We start from the raw sequence: 23606 nt of genomic DNA, 5'->3' as shown, positions 1-23606 counted from the left end.
CCCTTTAATTCCATTTTGCATCTGGCCTCTCCTTAGAGCTTTCAGCACAAGCTTTAGCTCCAACATTAGATTCCATGATGATATTTTTCTTCTCAAACTGCGTATTTTGCATTTCTTCTTGCCTTGCTTGCTCTTTTTCATTGTAGAATAGCCTAAGAGTATCACTAATAAGCATACAACAGAGTCAGTATCAGGCTGTCTGTTGAAAACCCTTCCATTTAGTCACAGACAGATTCTTAGGACAAGGGCAGAAAACAAACATCTTGGCCAAAATACCACAAGAATGGTCTCTAGCTCAGTTGCTAATAAGGGAAAGCTCTTGAGCTGGGCTCCCACAGTCCACATTGCTCAATATTATTGCTCATTTACAGTGTTCAACTATTTTCTTTGTCTAAAGTTCCAACATCTTCCATATTCCTCTAAAAACAAAACACCATATGATCAGGCCTATGAGAGCAGTAGCCAACCTCCTGGTACTAACTACTGTCTTCGATGCTTTTCTATGGCTGTAACAAAACACCATGACCAAGGCAACTTATAAAAGAAAGCATTTAATTTGGGGCTCATGATTCCAGAGGATTAGAGTACCATAAGGTGGGGAGCATGGCAGTAAGCAAGCAGGCAGGCATAGTGCTGAGGCAGGGGCTGAAAGCTTTTATTTTGATCCACAAACAGAAGACAGAGGAAGCTAACCGGGGGTGCAAGGGGATTTTGAAATCTCAAAGCCTTCCTTCAGTGGCATACCTCCTTCAACATGGTCACACCTCCTAATCCTTCCCAAACAGTTCCACCAACTGGGAGCCAAGCATTCAAATACATGAGCCTTTGAGGGACACTGTCATCCAAAATACCACAATTAACGGTTTAAAGAAAGTATCTAGTAATAGTAACAGTGCTGAGAGAGAGAGAGAGAGAGAGAGAGAGAGAGAGAGAGCATTTTAGTAGTTGATATGACAGAACCCAGGTGAGACAGACTAAAGTTAGAAACATGAAGTCAGAAGGCAGAGTCGCAGCATGAATCTGTTAGCATGTTTAAAGAAAAATCCAAGTATGTTCTGCGGTTTGTAGGGAGCCGCCAGGATGTCGCCTTGGCGAGATAGTCCTACAGCCTGGAGGTATACAAATCCTTTGATGTTGCCGTCCAGGCCAGTGTACTTGGAGCCTTGTTTGCATTTCAGAGACTCGGTTTCCTGACCTGTCCTGTGGCCTTGGGCCCTAGCAGAATGGCATCAACCAATCAGCATTCGAGCCTCTCACCCTAGAAAAGCAACTGCCTTTGGGCTCTGCTTCCTCTCTGGCTAATCTTTCTCTTGTCCCTGCGCTCTCTCATCTTTCTCTCTCTAAGCTCTCTCTAAGCTTTCTCTCGTCCCTCTCTCTTCCCTTCCCCCAATTTTCCTCAATCGAGTGCTCCGAATAAAGACGTGATAGGGAAGGAATCTCGTTTTCGTGGCGTTCATTCCTGCTGGTCAGGAAGCGCGCCGCAGTGGTTGACTCTGCATACCCATGGGAGAAATGGGAAAGCCAAGAGAGTTGTGCTGCAGACAAAATACTTGTGTGTTCCTCAGTTCATGTTGAAACCTATCCCACAATATGGGGTCACCCGCAAGTACATACAGCCTTTATAGCTGATTCTATGAATGATTCCTTCATTAAAGGGACAAAAGAGAGCCCTCTTCTCTCACGCCTTCTGATCTTTGAAGTCACAGCAAGATGGCAGCAGTGTAGGAACTATGAAATGAGTCCTCCCAGAATTTGTTGGCATCTTGACTATGGAATTGCAACAAAGGAGTTTTACTGGAAATTTCAACCAAAAACTTTAAAAAGAACCCAAATCCAAAACTTGTCTCCCAAAATTGGAGAGAAGGGACTAATAGATTTAACCAGAGCAATTTATGTAATAAAATGAAGTAAAAGGCATCAAAATATGAAGAATGATAATCCATTTGAAGATACATCACCTTATATGAAATGTATAAGGATTCCCTAAAAATTTCACATAGCATCTTTTCTCTAAGATATTAAAAAGAAATTTGTTAATATAAAAAGCACCACTTGCACACTGAAATAAATGGCCACTTTAATAGTTACCACACCAAGGTTCACATACACTTATTAGAAAATTATAGGATAATTTGTGCATGTCACATTCATATTACTATCCATATAAGAACAAACACATAAGCATTTATTCAACTACATCGGCATAGCACACAAGGTTTCAGTTTGTTTAAAACTTTTCAGTTCAAAGGAGACATTAATTAAATAAAAAAGTAAAAGTCCACGAGTTCATTATTAGCCATATAAATAAGAAAAATTATTTTGAAATGTCTAACGTTTTGACAACTTTGAGTTACATGTACAATATTCTATTTCCAAAAATCATAAATCAAGGGTCACTGTCAGGGTGAAAATATATTTTTTATTTTCTAAAAATGCTATTAGAATTTGATATTATTTGATTTATTCTTTGCATATGTGACATGTTGGAAAGTAAAAATATATGTGGCCAATTCTATGGATTGTGCATGTTTAAGAGAGGGTACAGTTTGGTGGCAGACAAACCTGTGTGCAGTTACTAGCTTTGCTCCTAGTCCATGTGGTTTGACACTGGTCAATTATGTCTCGGTGCTGGAGCTAGGATACAAATTCAAAACGCGTCATGAACACGAAATGAGTATGAATTACTTCCATATGTTTTACATGGTAGCAATACTGAAATATCACCATCTTACACTGCAATATAACTGGAAAACTGAAAGATTGGGGAGATCAACAAAAATATCAACTTATACTGAGAATTGCACTTTTAACAAATAGGGAAACATCTCATCAGGAATAAATTTTTCCTAACAAAACTTAATGCCTACTCTATCCTGATTTTAAATAAATAAGTAAATTATGTTAAAAACAGTCAATGATTAAGGACTTTTGGCTTTATTTTGTGCTGCTGATACAAAAATAATGGCTCTATTTAAGGCTTATTAAGTGATTGTAGCTGCCCTGAACCAACCTCTACTCTCAGTACAGTGTCATCAGTTGAAACAGACCCACTATCTTGAAGGACCATGACAGAGGACTCATATGACTCCATATCTGAGCCAATCACGGCCTCCTTTCTGACTCTAATCCAAGGTTTCCATGGTGGCATGTGACTGCTCAGTTCATCTGCCTTTAGGATTATACACATATACAATCACATATACAATCACAAACCCATCTTCTTCATGCTAAATACATGGTACTTAGAAGGAATGAGATTCCAGAAAATTAAATTTATATGGTCACAAGGAACAGGCTAGTCCACCCAGCAATTCTTGAAACCTAAGGTTAACATCTTTCCCAGCCTCCCTCCAACTCTGCTTCAAAAATCCCCCTTTCAAGGGTTTCCCCTTACCCTACTTCACACCCTTCCCTATATCCTTTACATTGAAACATAATTTATATTAACTTCAACTTGCCTATGTTAGTTTTTGGGTTTTGTGGCCTTTAACATCCAGCTATAATGTGTGTGAATTTTTTTTTCACTTTCAAACCTCCTGGCATTGTTTAGCACAGTGCTGTGTGTATGTGTGTGTGACTGTGTATGACTCTGTCTGTGTATGTATGTGTGTGACTGTGTGTACGTCTGTATGTCTGCACAGTGCTGTATATGTATGTGTGTGACTGTATCTGCCTGCATGTCTGTGTGTGTGTATAACTATATGTCTGTGTGTATGTGTGTGTGTACTCACACTTGTGCATGTGTGCCTACTCAAAGAATAAAACAACTAAAGAACCTGGATGTGTGCAGGATAAAAAAGTTGAATAACTTGACAGAAACAAGAACTGCTGGTTTTTCCTAATATTAAATGATCTGATTTCCAAAAGTCGATTCATTTGGTCTAGAATATCAACAATAAAATGTTAACATTAAAAAATGTAGTGGGAAACTGTTTTAAAAACTTTTATGAAATACTCCAAAAGGCTTTTGATAGGTTATTATTAAAAGCACCAAACCCAAACATTTTACTTAGTGTTGCTGAAAAGTGGCTTAATGTTTTCTATGACATATGAACATAGACTTGTTTTCATTCATGACAAAGAATACTGAGCAGGAACAGGTGTTGTGAATCAGGATAAGAAGGCCATTTGCTCTCATCAATACATAGTACATACACTGCAACTAAGTTAAAAATTCTTCTGTAGTACGTATACATGTTACATTAATCAAAAGAATGGTTTACATTAAGATGTCATAGATATCAGGAATGATTTTGGTACTGTAAAACATGACACAATACTGAAGTTGTTATTTAGCCAGAAAAAAATTGTTTATAATAGATATTAATACTAAAATAGGATATAATAAAAAATTATTCTCAACGTGTATATTTTCAAATTTGCCTGACAGTGTCCTTTCAGAAACCTGACAATCTGAAGTTAGGTTACATACATTGAATTTCACTTTCATGACAGAAAAGATTACTTACACAACAACAACAAACAGCAGTATTTTACTGAAGCATTCTGCAATTTATATTTAAAGCTTTGCAATACGACAAAAATTCATTGTACTGTTCATAAGTTAAATTAGAGAGCATATTATGTCTTACACAAAGAATAGGAAAAATAAACAAGGAGGCATAAAATTCAGGATTACGAACATGGGATGTTCTAGCTCTCATTCTAAATGCTAATTTATGTTGAGTTCTACTTTATTTTTGAACTTCAGAAACTTTATCTTTAAGTAAAATACGGAAATAAAATCAAGTGTGAAGTGCATCTGATTCCCCTAGTTACCTGGGAAGGGCACTGAGGAGGAGCAAGACCTGGCGCTGCTGTGAGGGAGTGCATCCTTGCTGCCCAGATCTCCCCCCAGCATTTCCAGAGCAAACACTCTGAAACAGCAGCACTGACCAATCACAAGCTCTCATAAGCGGCTTTTTCCTTGGAAAACAGAAAAGGATACAAAGTGAAGACTGCTTTTCTTTATTTTTCTCTCCTCATTTTAATCCTCTTTTTCTCTAATATACAACATGGTTATATAAAAGCACTTATTGAAATGCTCACTAGTAACCATTTTCAACAACACAAGGGAATTGGGTTAATTTACACAGTTAATGCAAACAAATAAATCGGTACAGATACTAAGGTGAGGTCCTAGAATTTGTTACGCGGAGGGCTAAACTTGCAAGCGACCTCATGGCAAAAGTAGACACTTTGTGGCATATCCCAGCTTTTGAAATATAGTTAGAAGCTAAACGAAAAAGCCTTTCAGCACCAAAGGTATTGAAGTGCCCAGGAAGCACCTTCTCCACAAGACCTGTGTCCACTAACTCGATGAGACGTTCACAAGTTCCAATATAGTCATTTATCCTGCTGTACGGGAGCCAGTCAATCAGCGATCCGTCATACACCACGTCGCCACTGAAGAGAACCTTCCGGTCTTTGTCATGTAAGCAAATGCTGCCTCTGGAGTGGCCTGGCATGTGCATAACAGTGAGCTGTCTGTCACCAAGGTTGATTACATCTCCTACAAATAGAAATAGAAGTTACCAATAAATATATCACACGACAGTTGACTTGAACCATTGAAAAAGAATCAGAAGAGAATTAAATGGGTTTCAAGGAAATTGATGACACTGGCTTTGCTTTCCTTCCACAAAGACTGTTTCTGCACAGCTTGTGCATGTGTGTGTGTGTGCACATGTGTGGTGGTACATGGATGTGTCTATGTTCAGGCATGCAAATGTGTGTGGAGGCCAGAGGTAGCTGTATCTTTATTGTTTTCACCCTTATTTTTGAGACTGAACCTGGAGCTCATTACTCGGACAAGATGAGCAAGCAGTGCACTCCAGAGATCCCGCTGTTTCCGCCCCTTACATTTTGTCAGCTTTATTCCACGGGTGTTAGGACTCAAACACAGGTCTCCATGCTTGCACCACAAGCCCTTCACAGAGTGGGCCACTCTCCGGCTCTCAATACTGTGCTTTTTAATGCTAATTTAAAATAGGGAGCTTTGGGGCTGGAGCAACAGCTCAGTGGTTAAGAACACTTGCTGCTCTTCCTTCTAGTGACTCAAGTTCAGTTCTCAGTAACCATGCCAGTCAGTTTCAGCTACAATGAGATCCCCACCCCCGACCTCCATGAGCATCTGCACTTGTGCGAACACACCCACCGACACATAATTTTAAAAGATAAATAACCTCTTAAAGTATAAGTGGTCTTTATTTCACTATTGTTGTTTTATAGACCAGTATTTGACAGATTAGCTTTTGCCCAAGTAACTAATATCAGATGCTACCTCTAAGAGTTATTAAAACAAAATTTTAAAAATGATTATAATGTGGTCAAATAATTTTGAGGATTCTTGCTTTAAAGAAAATTAATCACATTTCTTTTGTGTAAGCTTCAAAGAGCTATTAGCATGCCAACAATATTGCAGATCTCGATAAACACAGCTGTAGAATTTTCCAGACTCACTGGACCATGAACCTTCTACTCCAGCAAGGGTGTGGTAGCACTATCCTGGGGACACAGTCTGTGAATGTGGTTTTAGTGAAATATACCACACTTTGTCTCTCATATTGTCCTGTGGGGTCTGGGGTTTGAGGGAAAAGTGCACGTGGAGACGCTCTGGGCAATGCTATTTCTGTGAACAATGGAAGTTCATCCTCGTTCCTTACCCAGGAACCCTCCACCTTCTGCCCCTCCAGCTCAACTTCTTCAGGCTTCCCTGCTACCATCCAAATTGGATATACTCTCAGATTCCTCACAATAATGACAGACAGGGAAATGGAAGTGTACAGGGGAAGGAAAATTGCTACTTCTAACCCAAAGTAAATCATTATCTACTTAAAAAGATTCTCACTTTAATCTCTAGGGCAAATAAAACATCAGAAAACAATGAACAAAAAAGTTAACAAAGGAATTAAATGGTATAAAATCAAAGAAAACAATAAATAAGTGAAAGAAGACTAAAAATAAATAACACACAACCATGAAAAGAAGAAACATAAAGCCAACTGTGTCATTACGTATGAATGGGGAAACCCTCTAATTGTGGTCAGAGGTGGATTAAAAGTAAGATGTACAAAGTTGCCAAGAGAGGATCTCATAAAGTCAATGGCATAAATCATGAAAAAGACATGCCACATAAACATTAATGATATCAGAATTAGAATGGCTATTTTTTTTTCCTTTCCCAAGACAGGGTTTCTCAATAGCTACGGAGCCAGTACTGGAACTTGCTCTATAGACCAGGCAGGCCTTGAACTCACAAAGATCCACTTGCCTCTGCCTCCCAAATTCTGCCCAGCTAGCATGGCTATCATAATGCAATTTTTATCCAGGAAATATAACCAAAGTGAACAAATAGATTTTATGAGGATATATTAGGTCAATACACTAAAAGAAAAATTATATATATGTATATTGACCTAAAACCAATACTAAAAGTACATGATAGGAAAACTAAAAATTCAGCCACAAGTGGTGTGTTCAACCTAAAATCTCAGCACTTGAGAAAATGAGACTGGAGTTCTGCCGTAACTCAAGGTTAGCTTGGCAAACAAAGATTTCCAAGCTATCCTGAGCTACAAAGTGAAAATCTATCTCAAAAAGACCAAATTAGATCAACAAATAGCTTTATCTTTAACTTTAACAGAATTAAAAGTCCCTCTCTGAATAATTCAAAAACAAGAGAAAGTTAATCAGAGTACAGAAGACTTGACTTAACTTGATCAGAGTACAGAAGAAATAACATTACTAGAAATAATGAAAATTTATAGTGTACCTTAAATAATCAAACAATTAAGGAGACAGAAAAAATGAGTATGGAAAATATCCACAGATGTAATCACCACACTTCTACACAGCTTATGAAACCAGAAATAATTAAGTATCCTGAGTTGAAGTAAGTTGGATGAAATCAAAACATACCAAAATTTGTGGAAACTGGTAAAGTAGTATTTAAAATTGCTTTAAATGCTCACTTTATAAATTATTAAGTATTGAGCTCATTCTGAGGATGCTATCCTAAGAAGATAAGGGCAAATCAAACACAAATGTGTACTAAGAAAGAAGCAATAGCTGGCTGGGGAGTTGAATTAGTCACAATGCCAGCCACAAAACTGTGAGGAGCAGAAGTCGGATCCTCAGCACCCATGTGATATAGCTGGGTATGGTTACATGCATTGGTAACAGCACAGGATGAGTGAAGGCAGGAAGGTTCCTGGAGTTTTCTGGCCAGCCAATCTAGCCAATTTGTGAGCATCCAGTTCAGTAAAAGATTCTATTTCAAAAGACAAGGTATGGAGACAGACTGAAGAATATACTTAATGCAGACCAATTAAGAGAAGTGATGCTCTCGCGGGGGGCCTGGGAGAGTTTCCTAGTACTCAGTGGCAGCTGGAACTTTGGTTCCAGGGGCGCTGACAGGCCTCCTCAGCACTAAGCATGTAGTACACATATATAAATGCAGGAAACATTCATACATATAAAACGCAAATAAATAAAAAGAGCATCAAAATAAAATAGCAAACAAACATCATTAGAGAAAAATCAGGGACAATCTGATTTTTGAAAAATGCAACAAAATTAATATAACCTTATCTAGGGAAATCAAAACAAAAATTGAAAAAAAGGCACATTGTCAAAATGAAGGGTGAAAGAAGGAAGGGAAGGTCTAAGGACAAAGAAGAGAACTGAAATTACCAGTTAAGACAGCAGGTTAGAAGGTAAGGTCACACAACCAGACAAAGGCGAACACTCAGGAGGAGGAAAACCCACTCTCTCCCTCCCTGCGAAGGAAGAAGTGCATCAAAATAACGGAGTGACAGGGCAGCAGAGAAGCTGGGTGAACAGAAGGCAGCAGCATTAGGAAGCACAACACCCTCACATGGGACAAAGCAGGGCAGCTCCAACCCCAGTTCACTTCCCCTTGCACCTGGCTGGAGCCAATACTCAAAACTCATCAAACTGCGGCTCCTATACATTGTTTTCTGCTTTGCTGGTACTGTGGTCTTGCTATTTGGCCTCTAAAACTTTGTAATTTCATGGGCTATGATCAAGACATCAAACCTAATACTCTATTAGGGAAAAGGAGGAGACAAGAACTGCATTAAAGGCATAGAAAATCTGATCAGAGATTTAGAGCACAAAATCCTCAAATACATGGACATCCAAGCAGAGTTGACATTTAGAATCCTAAGCAGACATGTCTAAAGAAGAACTCCTTTGCAGTCTACTATGGTCAAGATGTGAAAACCACAGAACAAGAAAAAATATTACAGCTATAAGAGAAAGATACCAACTGACATTCGAAAGCAAACACAGAAGAATACATCAGACCTCTCAAAAGAATGAAAATGTGAATGATATATTTCAAGTCTGAAGGTAAATAATGTCTAAGCAAGCTATATTGCAAGGCTATCTTTTAAGATCAACAGATACAGATGTTTCAAGACCTATACAAGGTAAAGACATTCGTTACCATCCAGCCAGCATTACAGAATATATCTGAATTCAAATCACAGAGAAGAAAGAAATACAGGATTAATTACCACAACACAGGAAATAATACATTAATGACAGTAACAGATGCCTGAAGACGAAACAGGCAATGAGCAATCGTAACCAAATTACTCAGCCCCTCAAACCCTTAACTGATATGGAGAGAAAGAAAATAACAAACAACAACAAAATCAACCAGAAAACAACCAGGAAAATGAGAGAAATTAGTCAACTCTATATAGTAACCCTACATAGAAATTAGAAAACTCGATATAGTAACCCTAAATGTAAATGGTTTTAACTCTACAATTTAAAGGTATGTTTGGATTTAAATAACACGATTGAACTGTATGTTGTCTAAAAGAAACACATGTCACACGCAAAGACACGGACACAAGTGAGAGGATGAGATGCGCCCAGCAAAGACGCTGGCCTGGCCACTGTGGCAAGACAGACCTCAGGCCAAAGTTAATCCAAAGTGACAAAGCAGTTCAGCACATCTCAATGATGGGAACAATTAATCAAGAAGATGGAATCATTTTTGGCTAAATATGCATCAAATATCAGGGCTCTGAATTTATACAACAAATTAACAGACATGGAAGGACAGTAGGTCCTAATAAAGGGGAGGGGCTAGCTTCATATATCACTTATCTTTAGAGAGGTTACCCACATTAAATGTCAAATGAACAACTATAGAATTTTCTTTTCTTTTCTTCATTCGTTCTTCTGAGCAACCCATGAAACCCTCTCTGACATAAATCACATTTTAGGCATAATGTGTGTCTCCACAAATTAAAAAAAAAAAAAAAGAAGTTCAAGTCCAAATGGATCATAGACCTCAAGATAAAGCCAGCCACACTGAACCTTATAGAAGAGAAAGTGGGAAGTACACTTGAATGCATTGGCACAGGGAACCACTTCCTAAATACAACCCCAGCAGCACAGACACTGAGAGAAACAATTAATAAATGGGACCACCTGAAACCGAAAAGCTTCTGTAACACAAAGGACATGGCCAACAAGACAAAACGATAGCCTACAGAATGGGAGAAGATCTTCACTAATCCCACATCACACAGAGGTCTTATCTCCAATATATACAAAGAACTCAAGAAATAGGACACCAAAAGATCACATAATCCAATTTAAAAAAATGGAGTACAGATCTAAATAAAGAACTCTCAACAGAGGAATCTAAAATGGCTGAAAGACAATTAAGGAAATGCTCAACATCCTTAGTCATCAGAGAAATACAAATCAAAACAATTCTGAGATTCCATCTTACACCAGTAAGAATGGCCAAGATCAAAAACATTGATGACAACTTATGCTGGAGAGGTTGTGGGGTAAAGGGAACACTTCTGCATTGCTGGTGGGAATGCAAGCTGGTACAACCCCTTTGGATGTCAGTGTGGCAATTTCTCAGAAAATTAGGAAACAACCTTCCTCAAGATCCAGGAATACCACTTTTGGGTATATATCCAAAGGATGCTCAATCGTGTCACAAGCACATGTGCTCGACTATGTTCATAACAGCTTTGTTTGTCACAGCCAGAACCTGGAAACAACCTAAATGCCCCTCAATCGAAGAATGGATAAGGAAAGTGTGGTACATTTACACAATGGAGTACTACACAGCAGAAAAAAAAAATGACATCTTGAATTTTGCGAGAAAATGGATTGTGCTAGAAAACATTATTTTGAGTGAGGTAACCCAGACACAAAAAGATAATTATCACATGTACTCACTCATAGGTGGCTTTTAAACATAAAACAAAGAAAGCCAGCCTACAAACCACAATCCCGAAGAATTTAGACAATAATGCAGACACTAAGAGAAATTTACCTAGATCTAATCTACATGGGAAGTAGGAAGTAGAAAAAAGACAAGATCTCCTGAGTAAATTGGGAGCATGGGAACCTTGGGGAGGTTGAAGCAGGGAGGATAAAGGCAGCGAGGGGAGCAGAGAAAAATGTAGAGCTCAATAAATATGAATAAAATTTAAAAACTGAAGCCGGGCAGTGGTGGTGCACTCCTTTAATCCCAGCACTTGGGAGGCAGAGGCAGGCAGATCTCTGTGAGTTTGAGACCAGCCTGGTTTACAAGAGCTAGTTCTAGGACAGGCTCCAAAGCAACACAGAGAAATCTTGTCTTGAAAAACCAATAAAAAAAAAAAGAAAAAAGAAAAAAAAGAAAAAAGAAAAATTAAAACCAATTCCTTGAAGTATTCCATAGGATGCAAAGAGGAAGCAAACTTTCAAACTCATTCTATGAGCCAGTACTACGCTGATAGCCAATCAGATAAAGACACAATATTAAAACTATAGAAATTTCCCTGAGGAACATACACGCAAAAATCCCAAATAAAATACTTGCCAGTCAACAACTTCAAAGGCCACAGCACGCCCAGCTGCTTTCTCTTTGCCTGATGATCAGACAGATGCAAAGCTCCCAGCTACTGTTGCAATGGCAGGTCTGTCTGCCTCCTACCACGACCATAGACTGACCCTCGAAAACTATGCAAGCCCCTAACTAAATGCTTTGTTTTATGAGAGCTTTCTTGACTGAGGTGTCTCTTCACAGCAACAGAACAGTGACTAAGACACAGGGTCTTATTACGTAGCCCTGGCTGTCCTGGAATTCCCTGTATACACCGGGTTGGCCTCAAACTCACAGGAATCTACCTGTTTCTGCCTCTCAAGAGCTAGAATTAAAGACATTATATTGAGTCATCACAGAATTATTAAATATGATTAAATAAGAAGCAAATACTTTGAACAAAGCAGCAGTCTACAAAACTGTTGAGAAAAATCAGATTTTTATACACTAATTATATACTTACAAAAAAATCAGAAAAAAAACATATAATTTAAAAAGTAAAATACCTAGAAATAAACCTAACAAAGAAGTTTAAAGACTTCTATAATGAAACTGAAGAAAAAAAAATTTTAAAAGACACTAGAAAATAGAAAAAAATGTCATATGTGAGTTCCTTTTTCTGATGTTGCTAGCAAAATACCCTGACAAAAGCAACTTTACAAAAGGTCATTGTGGTTCAGTGTTCAAGCACAGCCTATCACAGCAGGGACTGCAAGGAAGCAGGAGCTTGGAGCAGTTGGGCACACTGCACCCATAATAAAGAAGCAGAGAGAGATGCTGTGGGATACTTGTGAAAAGGTATCGTGACTGGCGTACCAAAAGCTGAACCGTCAATAACAGAAAAGAGGTTAGGCTGGACTTCCAGGGACAGAGAGGAAACTTGGGAGAGGGAGAAATAAAAGGTGTGACAGAGATGAGGTAATGAGCTATGAGACAGAATGCAGATTAAAAGAAATGGATTAATTTAAGTTATAAGAGCTAGTGGGACAAACTTAAGCTCAGGCCAAGCTTTCATCATCAATAATAAGTCTCTGTGTTGTTATTTGGGAGCTGGCTAGCAGGACAGGGAGATAAATGCATGCTGTGGCTGCTGACCAGCTATTTCTGCATGTTATACAGCTCCTCATTCCTCAGCCCAAGGAATGGTCCTGCGCTCTATTAAGACGGACCTTCCCACATCAATGAATGTAATGTCATCAAAATAATGCTCCACAGGCCCAGAGGCCCACCTCCAAGGTGATTCTAGATTCCGTCAGGATAATAGCACCCATTAGAAGCCCCCAAGCGTAAACTGCAAGAGTCACGATGATGGTTGTGTTACCAAGAATGACCTAGGGATTTAATGCAATCACCATCAAAATACAAGTGGAATTCACAAAAGAACTACAAAAACAATTCTAAAACTTATATTGAAGCACAAAAGACTTTGACTAACCAAAGCAATATTAAGCAGGAAGACAATATCCCATAAGTAGTTTCAAGTTACACCGCAGGACTGTAGAAGCAATATCAGCATTTAATGGCACAAAACAGACGTCAGATCAATGGAGAAAAGTAGAATATCCAGACATAATAAATGTACCTGTAGCCACCTAATTTTCAACACATTTGTCAAAAATACACATTGGAAAAAAAGTCTCTTCAGTGAATTCTGCTGGGAAATGGAATGTTCGAGTTGTGTGATGTTTCCTGGAGAAACATGACGAACCGTCTGTTATTCATCAGACAGCAGAGACAATGCGCCAAAGAAACTTCCATCCAAACTCAACCTGGTGAACCAGTCAGCTTCTGGACTTACTCAAAGAACATGGGTAACTCAAGACATCGCATCACTATAAAGTCTGACCCAACCTGGGTGCTCACAAGTACTGCATCCGTAAGTCCCCTTCAGATAACCGTCCACATCCTGTAACTCTGCACCCCCAAGGCTACATGCAGCCGCCTGTGTGAACGCAGGAGTGGAAGGCTGTATGATGGTAGAATCCTAGGTTAGGGGTCTGGTGACTCGCGTCCTGCGAGTGGAGAGACAGTGCTTCCCCACCACCACCACAGAACTAGCTATCATTGTATTGTTTCGCTTATTTCCCTGCAGAGACAATGAGTCAGAGTCCAGGGAGGGTCACAGCAATCTCTGCTCCACGGCAGCCAACGGTCACGCTACACTCGGAGAAAATGGCCATTCTCCAACACAGCACACCCAACAATGAGAAATGGAGTCCTGTCTTTTACTCTGTACAAAAATCATTCAAAGTCAAGGATGGGTCACTGATAGGAGACCTGAAACTCTAAAACTGCTGAGGCAAACTCTCACAGAGAGAGGCAGAGAGGCAAGAACTTTCTCAACCGGCTTCCATTAGCTCAGGAAATAATTGTACAAACTGACAAATAATACTACATAAAACTCAATAGCAAAGTGGAAGACACAGCAAACAATGTGAGAGCAAGTCTCGACGGTGCGGATGTTACAGGATTAACAGTGAGAACTGATAACGAAGGAGACACTCAACAAAAATTTAAGCAAGAAATTTAAGGCTAGTTTGGGCTACATTGAGACTGTCCCTAAAAACAAGGAGGAGGAGGTAGTGGTGGTATGGAGGAGAGGGAGGAGGAAGCATGAAATTATCTCAAAACACATCAAAAAATTTTTATGAAACCCTCAGCAAACTTCCAGCAAAGCAGACACAGAGGGGGTGGTTCTTAGCTTGATAATAGGTACCTTGGAACACCTACAGGCAATATTTCTCTCAATAATAATGACTAAATGCTTTCCTTCTAAGGCAGAAGCTTGACACCCACGACCCGGCCAGGGCAATAATTAAGAAAATAGAAGAAAAGTCACAAATATTACCAAAGAAGAGATTCCATCTTTGTTAACAGGTGGTACGATCTAATACAGAGAATCCTATGCTGTGGGGTTTCTGTGACCAGCACAGCCAGCAGAGGAACATTGGCCAGAGATAAGAAGGTAGGTGGAGCCAGACAGTGGTGGCACACACCCTGAATCCCAGCACTAGGGAGGCAGAGGTAGGTCTCTGATTTAGAGGCCTGCCTGGTCTACAAAGCGAGTTCCAGGACAGGCTCCAAAACTACACAGTGTGACACACTGGCTTGAAAAACAAAAGACAAAACAAAAAAAGAAGGTAGGTGAATTCAATACAACTCAGTAGCCAGTTCTGGTTCAAACTTTGAGAGTCTAAGTAGTTTATTTTAGGCTTTTAGGCGTATTTAACCATAGCACAATTTGGAAATTTTTTTTCTGGTTTTAATGAACTCAATCCCCATGTGTACAATAAAGCTTAAGACAAGACGACGTCAAAACTTTTTGTAAAGTACAAGTGACATTTTCCATAAAGATAGGTTGTATAGATTAACTAAAGAAAAAAACTAACTAAAGAAAAAAATTAACTAAAGAAACAGGATCAAGAGAAGGGTCTGAGGGCAGGGCCATCGACAGAGACAAACAAGATCAAAGTCTGAGGAGGACTGCTGACTGCTGTGGTCTCTGTCACACAGAGAGTGTAAAGGTCACCAGGCAACATGGCTGGGCAGAAAGCAGGTTCTACATCTCTCTTTGAAGAAGCATCCCTATGTGTTAGTGGCACAAGGACCTACTGCCTCCTGCACTGTGCATGAAGGAAAAGCCAGGGAGCTGTGAGAAAGAGACAGTGGGGGATGCTAGGAGGTGGGGGGGGGGGGAATGGAGTGTGTGTGTGTGTGTGTGTGTGTGTGTATGGTGTTCTCACTCAGCCTTCCCAGTGCTGCAACCCTTCAATACAGCTCCTCATCTTGTGCTGACTCCAACCATAAAATCATTTCACTGCTACTTCATAGTTGTAATTTTGCTAGTGTTATGAACTGTAATGTAAATATCTGATATGCAGAATATCTGATATGTGACCCCTGTGAGAGGGTCGTTCAACCCCCAAAAGGTATCAGGTGACCACACTCACACTCTCTCTCTCTCTCTCTCTCTCTCTCTCTCTCTCTCTCTCTCACACACACACACACACACACACACACACATGCACGCACACACACATACACCAAAACAAAGGGAAAAAAAGACTGTATTTCTCTATACTATAAAGAATGATCAAAAACTCATTTTAAAAAATTCAAAAGAACATCAGGGAAGAGAAAGATGCTCACGGGCAGGCACAGTGGTACAGGGCTTGATCCCAGCCACCAGGGAGAGGCAGGAATGTCACAGCCGCCAAGCTGGCCTAGTTTCCTAGTTTAAGGCTAGTCAGCAAAATTTAGTGAGATCTTGTCTCAAAATACAAAAATGAAAACAAAACAAAAAAGGCACAAACAAGAAGGAGCTGGGATAGCTCACTGGCAGGAGAATTTGCCTAGCAAGCATGAGGTCAGCTTACAGCCCCACAGTTAACAGTGGGTAAACTGAACACCCACTGTTACATTATTACAGCCTTCTGCAGTGGAGAAAACAGCCAGCGGGGGCACCTGAATCCCGGAACTACTTGAAATGAGGTGCAATTAAAACCAAAATTTTAATCTGTTTTTTGTTTCAGTTTGTATTATGACAGTCACATGTGGTTCGTGCCTGCTACAATGTTTAACGCAGATTCACCACAATCTCAATGACAATTTCAGCATGATTTGTGGAGTCCAGGAGGGCAGAGTCTGTATGTGTGTTTTTGTGGGTGCTGTGTGTTTGTAGGTGATGGGCGTCAAATAAGAGCAAAGTCATAAATGCCACAATGAAACCAATTTCTCTGTATTTTAATCATAAAATTAATTTACAGAAATTAAAAGAATTAGGGCAAAGACATTAAATCCCTCATAACTTTCTCCTTAGCTCCAACTTGGTCAGGTTTTCTAACCAGTTTGTACACTTCCAAACTGGGAGTAACAACAGCTGTTTCCTTACAGAATACTTTAGTTTATTTTTTTTAAGATTTATTTATTACGTATATAGTATTGTGCCTGCATGTGTGCCTGCACACCAGAAGAGGGCGCTGAAGCCTTCTCACTAGAGGTCCCCACCACTACCACCTCAGATGACTCTAGCTTGTGTCAGGTGACATAAAACTAGCCAGTGCCAGTTGAATTGAAATGTAAATCACTTAACAAACGTACAGAAGCGGCGGGAGAGAAGTTTTATGCTCAGAAGAAGCAATGAAAGAATGGAGTCTACTCTAGTAATACTAGGCAATCTCCAAAATGTCTTAACAAAAGGAAGACAACCACTGGGCAGAGCAGACACCAACCATGGTTAAGGCCTTGGTAAGGCCTCGTGGTTTAAGAACGCTTCCCACACGCCGAAAAGTCTCAGGTACAGCGTAGTCTTTCATGGAAACCTCTTAGGAGAACCAGTCACCTGGGAAACCTCTCTCTGCTCTCCTTGCACCCTTTCCCCATCTCTTGACGTCTCAACATCCTTCCCCATTTTAGCATCCCCCAACTCTTTTCTAATTGCAGGTTTTAATACAAAAAATATACCTACATGTTAAATAAGATGGTTAGGACTTTAAAATGTAAGAGTCATTTCCCTGCCCTATTCTCTACTGCCAGGATACCTCTCCAAGGTGACCACTTGAAGGAACTTTAGCTCCTTCTTCTGACAGTTAATGCTACAAAATATAGTTGTCTCAACTAATAACTGTACTGCATTTTTGAACTACCAATTTGATATATTCTAGTAATTTCATGTATATATTTCTATTGATTTAAAAATTTTACACTACCAATTGATTTTTCTACATCTTCAGGGTTTTATTCTCTACTGTGGTACACACGCATTTCTCATCTCCTCAGCACACAGCCATCCAAAAGCGTTGTGGTCCGTCTATGCCCGTAAATGATCATCAGTGCATCCACTCCATTATCCTGAGGCTTTGTTTTGACTTCCTTTCCATTAGATTTATGCTATTGTATTCAGCGCCTTCCTCTCTGTTGGCTTCATCTCTTCCTTGTAAGGGGAATATCCCCATGTGGTTCCTAAGTAAAGGGATATAGGAAATGTTTTTGTGAGCACTTCACTGACAGTGCGATGGGTGCAAAGTTCTAAGACGGGAATGCTTACTACTCGAGAGCAAAATATCTGCTGGAAACCGGCTCTGATTCCATTATTTGGCCCTTGTGTACTCTTCTGGAAACCTGTTGGGCCTTCTTTGATGTCCATGTTCTGATTTTTTTTCTATGTGCTTGGCTTGGATGTTTTATTCCTGAGCTGGGAACCCTGTGTGGTTTCTCTGTCTGAATGCACACTTTAGACTATGGATTTTTCGGTATCTTTGGATTGCTTCTGTGCTCTACTTCTTCCTCATCTGAACGAGCTGCCCCACACTCCCACGCTGGCCTTTCACACCGCTCCCTCCTTACCTAGCCCTTCTTCCTTCCTTAGGTTCCATTTTATCTACCTGCTTTTTGTGCCTGTATCCTCCTCATCTGCAGAGTGCATTGTTAGGCTTCAAATTCCCTAAACTCCTTTTGCAAAGTGTTTGTCGTCCACCTTTAAAACAAAGCATCCTTATTGCCTCGAGAAAACCGCTCTATTAGCTTTGCTTATTTTCAGACAATGTTGATGAAAACCCCACCACAACTTCCAAGTGGGTTTATGCTAAATTTTAAGATATTTGATCTTGCATTAGTATCCTTGAACAGAAACTTTGCCAGAAAGATTCTGCTTGAGACACTCATCTCTTAATGAGAAGCTTCTTTCCTATCACCCTCAAAGTATTTGGTCCAGCTTTCCCTTCACACTTTCAGTGGCTTAAAGTACCACACACCAACAGTTTTCAATACTTTTCCTGCTCCAAACCAGCAGGCTTACCATCAACTGGGATTAGGAAAACAGGCTCATAATCCGAGTTTCTAATCAGCATAGCTGATCTCCAGCAAAAATCTTAGCTGTATGTTTAAGAGCAGAAAGGAACATGACACTTGAAACATACATGTAGGGCCTCAGGAAGCAGGCTTGACAGTAGAGTGATCAGGCCAGGGATGGCAGATCTAGTCATTTATTTTAGGCATATTTAAGCACAACATAATTTGGTAAGTTTCCTGGTGATAATTCAATTCCATGTGCACAACAAAGCTTAAGAAATGACCCCATCGAAACTCTTGTAAGTACAAGTGACATTTTCCTTAAAGAGAAGCTCTGTGGGTTAACTGAGTAAACAGGTTCAAATTGGCACCTTCAGTCTTTTAAGGAGCCAGATGTTCCAGATTATAGTTCTTTAATGGGGGAATAGGAGGCTCAGCTCTCACTCTTCTGAGTGAGGAAGAATGGACACTGAGTACTCTCCCCAGCTCGTTCCCTGTGCTACATGTTGAATCCCTGAGCTCAACTGTACTGAGCACTTCCCAATTAAGAAACACATTTATTTCCTATTCCTGAAGAATAAACTAACCAAGTGGAGGAAGGCATTCCTTTTAGAAGGGCTCTATGTTTTAAGAACCTCTTAAAGGCTTACAACCTATTTCACCCGTGTTAGTGTTCCTGACATCCCCACGAAGGTCCCAGGACTGATGTGAACTAAACTGGCTCTTGAGACACAACTGTGCCCTCAGTCACACCTAATTCCCACCTCTTTACTTCCAGTCACAGTCCTTGATGGTACTGCTAGTTCCAAGGAGGAGGCAGGGAGGTCCTCGCAGGAACGGTAAGCAGACCTTCAAAGAGAGGGACACATAACCTGTTTGCCACCCAGAAGGCCGGAACGGCTGTAGTTAATAGCCTGGTGACCTTTGTGTTACTGTGGGGTCAGGCCACACTGGACCCCCCCCCACCTTTATCTTGCCAGTTTCAGTCAATCTACAACCCTCTTTCCCCCACCCCCACCCCACCCCTATCAAGAGCTTGTTTCTATCTAACTGAGTATTGTTGTTTACTCAGCTAAGGAAAATGTCACTTGGACTTTACAAGAGTTTCGATGGGGTCTTTTCTTAAGCTTTGTTGTGCACATGGAATTGAATTATCACCAGGAAACTTACCAAATTATGTTGTGCTTAAATATGCCTAAAATAAATGACTAGAACTTCAGACCTTTGCAGTTTGAACCAACGTCAGCTACTGAGTTGTGTTAAACAGGACTGCCTTATCTCTTCCAGATGGAGATTCTGCTGGCCTTGGTGGTCACAGCGACACCCACAGTTCCAGGAGGTCCCCGGAGGGAAACAAATTACAGGTCTGTTCACCCTGTTCTGGTAGATGCTGCTTTTGTTGTTAGCTTACATAATTGAAATCATATATATAGATTTCAGTCTACCTGAAATCACTACTCTGAGGTAATTTATCTTGGTGACTTTAAGCAAACTGTTTAGATAGGGATAAGCGGGACAAAGGGACAAAGGGACAATCACTTAAAACCGAATCACCGGAATATTGTGAAAAGTAGACTGTGATATGTTCTAGTTTAAAAAGCCTGGGCTATATCTCAGGTCTATGGCTCTCATCTTCTGCTAGTACACAGAATTGCTTTCTGTCAAGGCTAATGCACGAGATGAGATAGCTCTCCTCTCTGACCTTCACTTAAGACGACAGCTTTCAGGTTAGAGACACAGAGCAGATTTATGCTTCTCCATGACAGCAAATCATCAATTCACTTAATGAAATATAAGTGATTTTGTCCACTTGTGTTCTAACCAGAGCTGATCTGGGACAGCTGCATATGTGTGCATGTGCAAATACATATGAATTTTTAATATAATTATCTTACATCTCCTTCCAGACATCTGGACTGTGTTAATACCCAGTCAGCAGCCCACATCCTTCAGAAGACAGGAAATTGATATTCCTGAGATGAGAGATCAGATGCCACTTGAGAGCACAAGGCATCCATGTCTTAATGAGAAGCAACTTTCCACAGCACTGTTTTGTCACCCTGAAACAAGGCTCAAAGCACCACACACCAGTGTTTACAGTGCTTTTCCAGCTCCAGCAACATCAGGATTTACGGCCAACTGGGATTTGAGAGACCACCACAGTTACAATCCCAGGGTGTGACCAGTCTAGTTTGTGGCAGGCAAGATGTTCAGCCAGTGGCTCCTCAACAGTCTTAGAGAGAAAATTGCAAACGTGTGTGTGTGTGTGTGTGAGAGAAAGAGAGAGAGAGAGAGAGAGAGGGGGGCTCACACACACAGGCATGCTTATGTGTCAAGCTGTGGATGTGGTTGTCAACCTGCTGGAGCAGGTTCTTTCCTTCTACCATGTGGGACCCAGGGATCAAACTCAGGTGGGCAGCCTTGGCAGAAAGGGTCTTACCCACCAAGCCATCTCACTGGTTCTCCACCTCTCTTTTACCCTCAATTTCCTACTGCTCACAATACTAAAAGTAGACAAATAAAATAGTTTTCTTTTAAACAATTCAATATATTTTAATATTAATATATTTTTTCTTTTTGGTTTTTCAAGACAGTTTCTCTGTGTAAAAAGAGGGTATTTTTAATTTTTAATTTTTTGGTGGCTTTGAACTTCTGACCTCCTGCAACGGCCTCCTCCGTGCTGAGATTACAGGCTCGCGACACTCACAGTTCAAATTAATTTTCTTTTCTTTCTGAATTCACTATGTAGAACAAGCTGTTCTGCCTCTGTTTTTCAAGTGCTGGGATTATGCACTACCACACTTGGCTAATGGAAATATTTTTTAGGCTGGGTGCCAGAATTTACTTTGACTACCCATCAAGTAGTTGGAAATTGTACCAAAGAAACCATCATTTTTTAAGAAGAAATAGGGTAATAAAAATTATCTAATGTAAAAGTATATTTTAAATCTCAAACTGTCTAAGAAGACTTCCCTCCAAAGCTGTTTTCAAAAAAGAAATTTTTAGATTTAAAATTTTAATGAAGGGGCCTGTTAGTTGGATGTAAGGGAATAGACTTTCATGCATTTTAGTATTATATATTATATCCCGCGGCATAAATGCATTTCTGCAAAATATTTTATTATTTACATAATGCTTAGTTCATAGTAAGCACCATTAGAATTCAACCAGATTTTTTTATTCCAGAGGAGCGTGTCGCCGATTAAAATGATTAGCAGTGACAGGGTGACTTCCACCATCTCCTCACGATTATCATATCATAATGTATCTCATGTGTAGGGATTTATGTGTATTGTTTGCTTTCCTGTATTATGCCTTGGTTCAGGACTCAGCTTTGATCATGATTCTGCTCAGTGGACTCTTGGTGAGACATTTAATTAGGGGTCTCTGGCGTCACTTCACACGTGTTATGCGGATAAAATTGAAAAATAAATTCTAAAAAGAAAATAAGAAATTAATATAACCCGTATTGCTGTTGTCACTAATTAGTCCAATGATGTAGTTCCTACACGCAGAGAAGGGGTTCGGGCCCACTCTATTTTGCTCTAGCCTATCAATGTCACGGCACCAGAGAATGAAGCCTGCATTAGCACACACGCTTGATCCACCGGAAACAACTCCCTTATTGATCTTTCCTAGGCCTTGCTCTCATGCTGACCAGATATTTGTCATAATTCTGCTTTTCTACGTTCATGCTCACTGTCAAGCCTTTCTTTCTTCTTGTGGGGCAGTAATTCGGAAACAACCCCGTCTGAAGAGTAAGGATGGAGGAAATAACCACAGCTCTCTAGCTTTTTAAGCCTACAGGTGGGACCCGTAGTCGCTCCTTGGTGAGCACGCTGATGAAGCTGCAGTTCTCAAAGCACAGAGCATAACACTCTTCACAAGGTGCCATTCCTTAAAAGCCTACCCGCTACAAAAGCTGGAAATGTTTGACCCGTGCTTGGGAAAGAAAGGAAAATCCCCAGTCACAAGTCTCTGCGGTGTTACTACGGTAGCGGACATAGGGAATTGACTGGGTATGGCGCCAGCTTTTAGGGAGACTGCTACACAGTTGCACAGCGCTTTCATGCAGCAAAGGGTGAGACACACTGTTCCCACACTATACCCCAACAGTGCCAAGGTGGCCACGGAGGTCTGCAACATGCTGCACACGCTCCCCAAACCCCTCCCTCGGCGACAGCGCGCGCCCGCGGGGGCCCATTACCATCCTGCAGAATGAGGGTGGGTTGCACTGCTTGCACTCGGAACTGCCTGGCCCTCCAGCCAGGGCTGGGGGCCCGCACCACCTCGCTGTCAGAGAGCCAGGTCACGGTCTCAAAGTTGTCCCCGCGAGCCAGGGCCTCGGCTTCGGCGCGGTGCACGGCCACCTGGTCGAACTGGTAGAGACCGCCGGAGTGATCGAAGTGCACGTGGGTGGCCACGGCCAGCAGCGGCCGGCGACCAGCATCCTCCTTAGCCCCGCAGTCCTGCAAGAGGCCGGAGGAGTAGAGGTACTCCGGGAGGCTGCGCAGCCCCAGGCCCGTGTCGATCACCACGTCCTGCTCCGAGCCGCGCACCAGCCAGATGTTGGCGCGGTTGCCTGACTCGTAGAAGCGTTCTTGAATCCAGAAGATGCCATCGCCCAGAGATTTGTGGGCGTACCACTCGAGCGCGGACATGCTGCTGCGCAGGGGTGCGGCCGGGAGAGGTGGGTGTGCCTCCCACGGGCAGTCCGGGACCCGGCGCTGCCGCAGTGAGCCGCGAACCACTCTCAGCCCCGGAGGAGGCGCGAGCGAGGGGCGGGGATGCGGAAGGGAGCGCGGATAGGACGCGGCGACGCTGTCCCGATGGTCCGGTCTGCAGAGCGCAAAGGCTGCAGCCTAGGCTGCCGCAGCTTCTACAGCCGCAGCACTAAGGCAGTAACGCAGGCCGCTGCAGCGGGGCGGAGACACGGGGCAAC

At 41.1% G+C, this 23606-nt stretch overlaps 1 protein-coding gene and 1 long non-coding RNA gene across 2 annotated transcripts; one reads left to right on the top strand and one right to left on the bottom strand.

The window, feature by feature from the left end:
- Positions 1-2057: 2057 nt before the first annotated feature.
- Positions 2058-23459, bottom strand: Mblac2 (metallo-beta-lactamase domain containing 2). The gene is made up of 2 exons (XM_048423935.3): positions 22872-23459; positions 2058-5512 (listed from the first exon to the last, which is right to left on the bottom strand). The coding sequence occupies exons 1-2, from the start codon at positions 23323-23325 to the stop codon at positions 5127-5129; spliced, it is 840 nt and encodes a 279-aa protein (XP_048279892.1). The 5' UTR covers positions 23326-23459; the 3' UTR covers positions 2058-5126.
- LOC146891676 (uncharacterized) lies at positions 16317-22075 on the top strand. Its single transcript, XR_014997133.2, has 3 exons — positions 16317-16366; positions 19952-20028; positions 20572-22075. It is a non-coding gene; the product is annotated as an uncharacterized LOC146891676 (long non-coding RNA).
- Positions 23460-23606: the final 147 nt, after the last annotated feature.

Source organism: Myodes glareolus, chromosome 15, assembly GCF_982192425.1.
Source record: "Myodes glareolus chromosome 15, mMyoGla1.1, whole genome shotgun sequence".
Classification (NCBI taxonomy): Eukaryota; Metazoa; Chordata; class Mammalia; order Rodentia; family Cricetidae; genus Myodes; species Myodes glareolus.
This window is presented reverse-complemented; position numbering and strand designations above follow the sequence as displayed.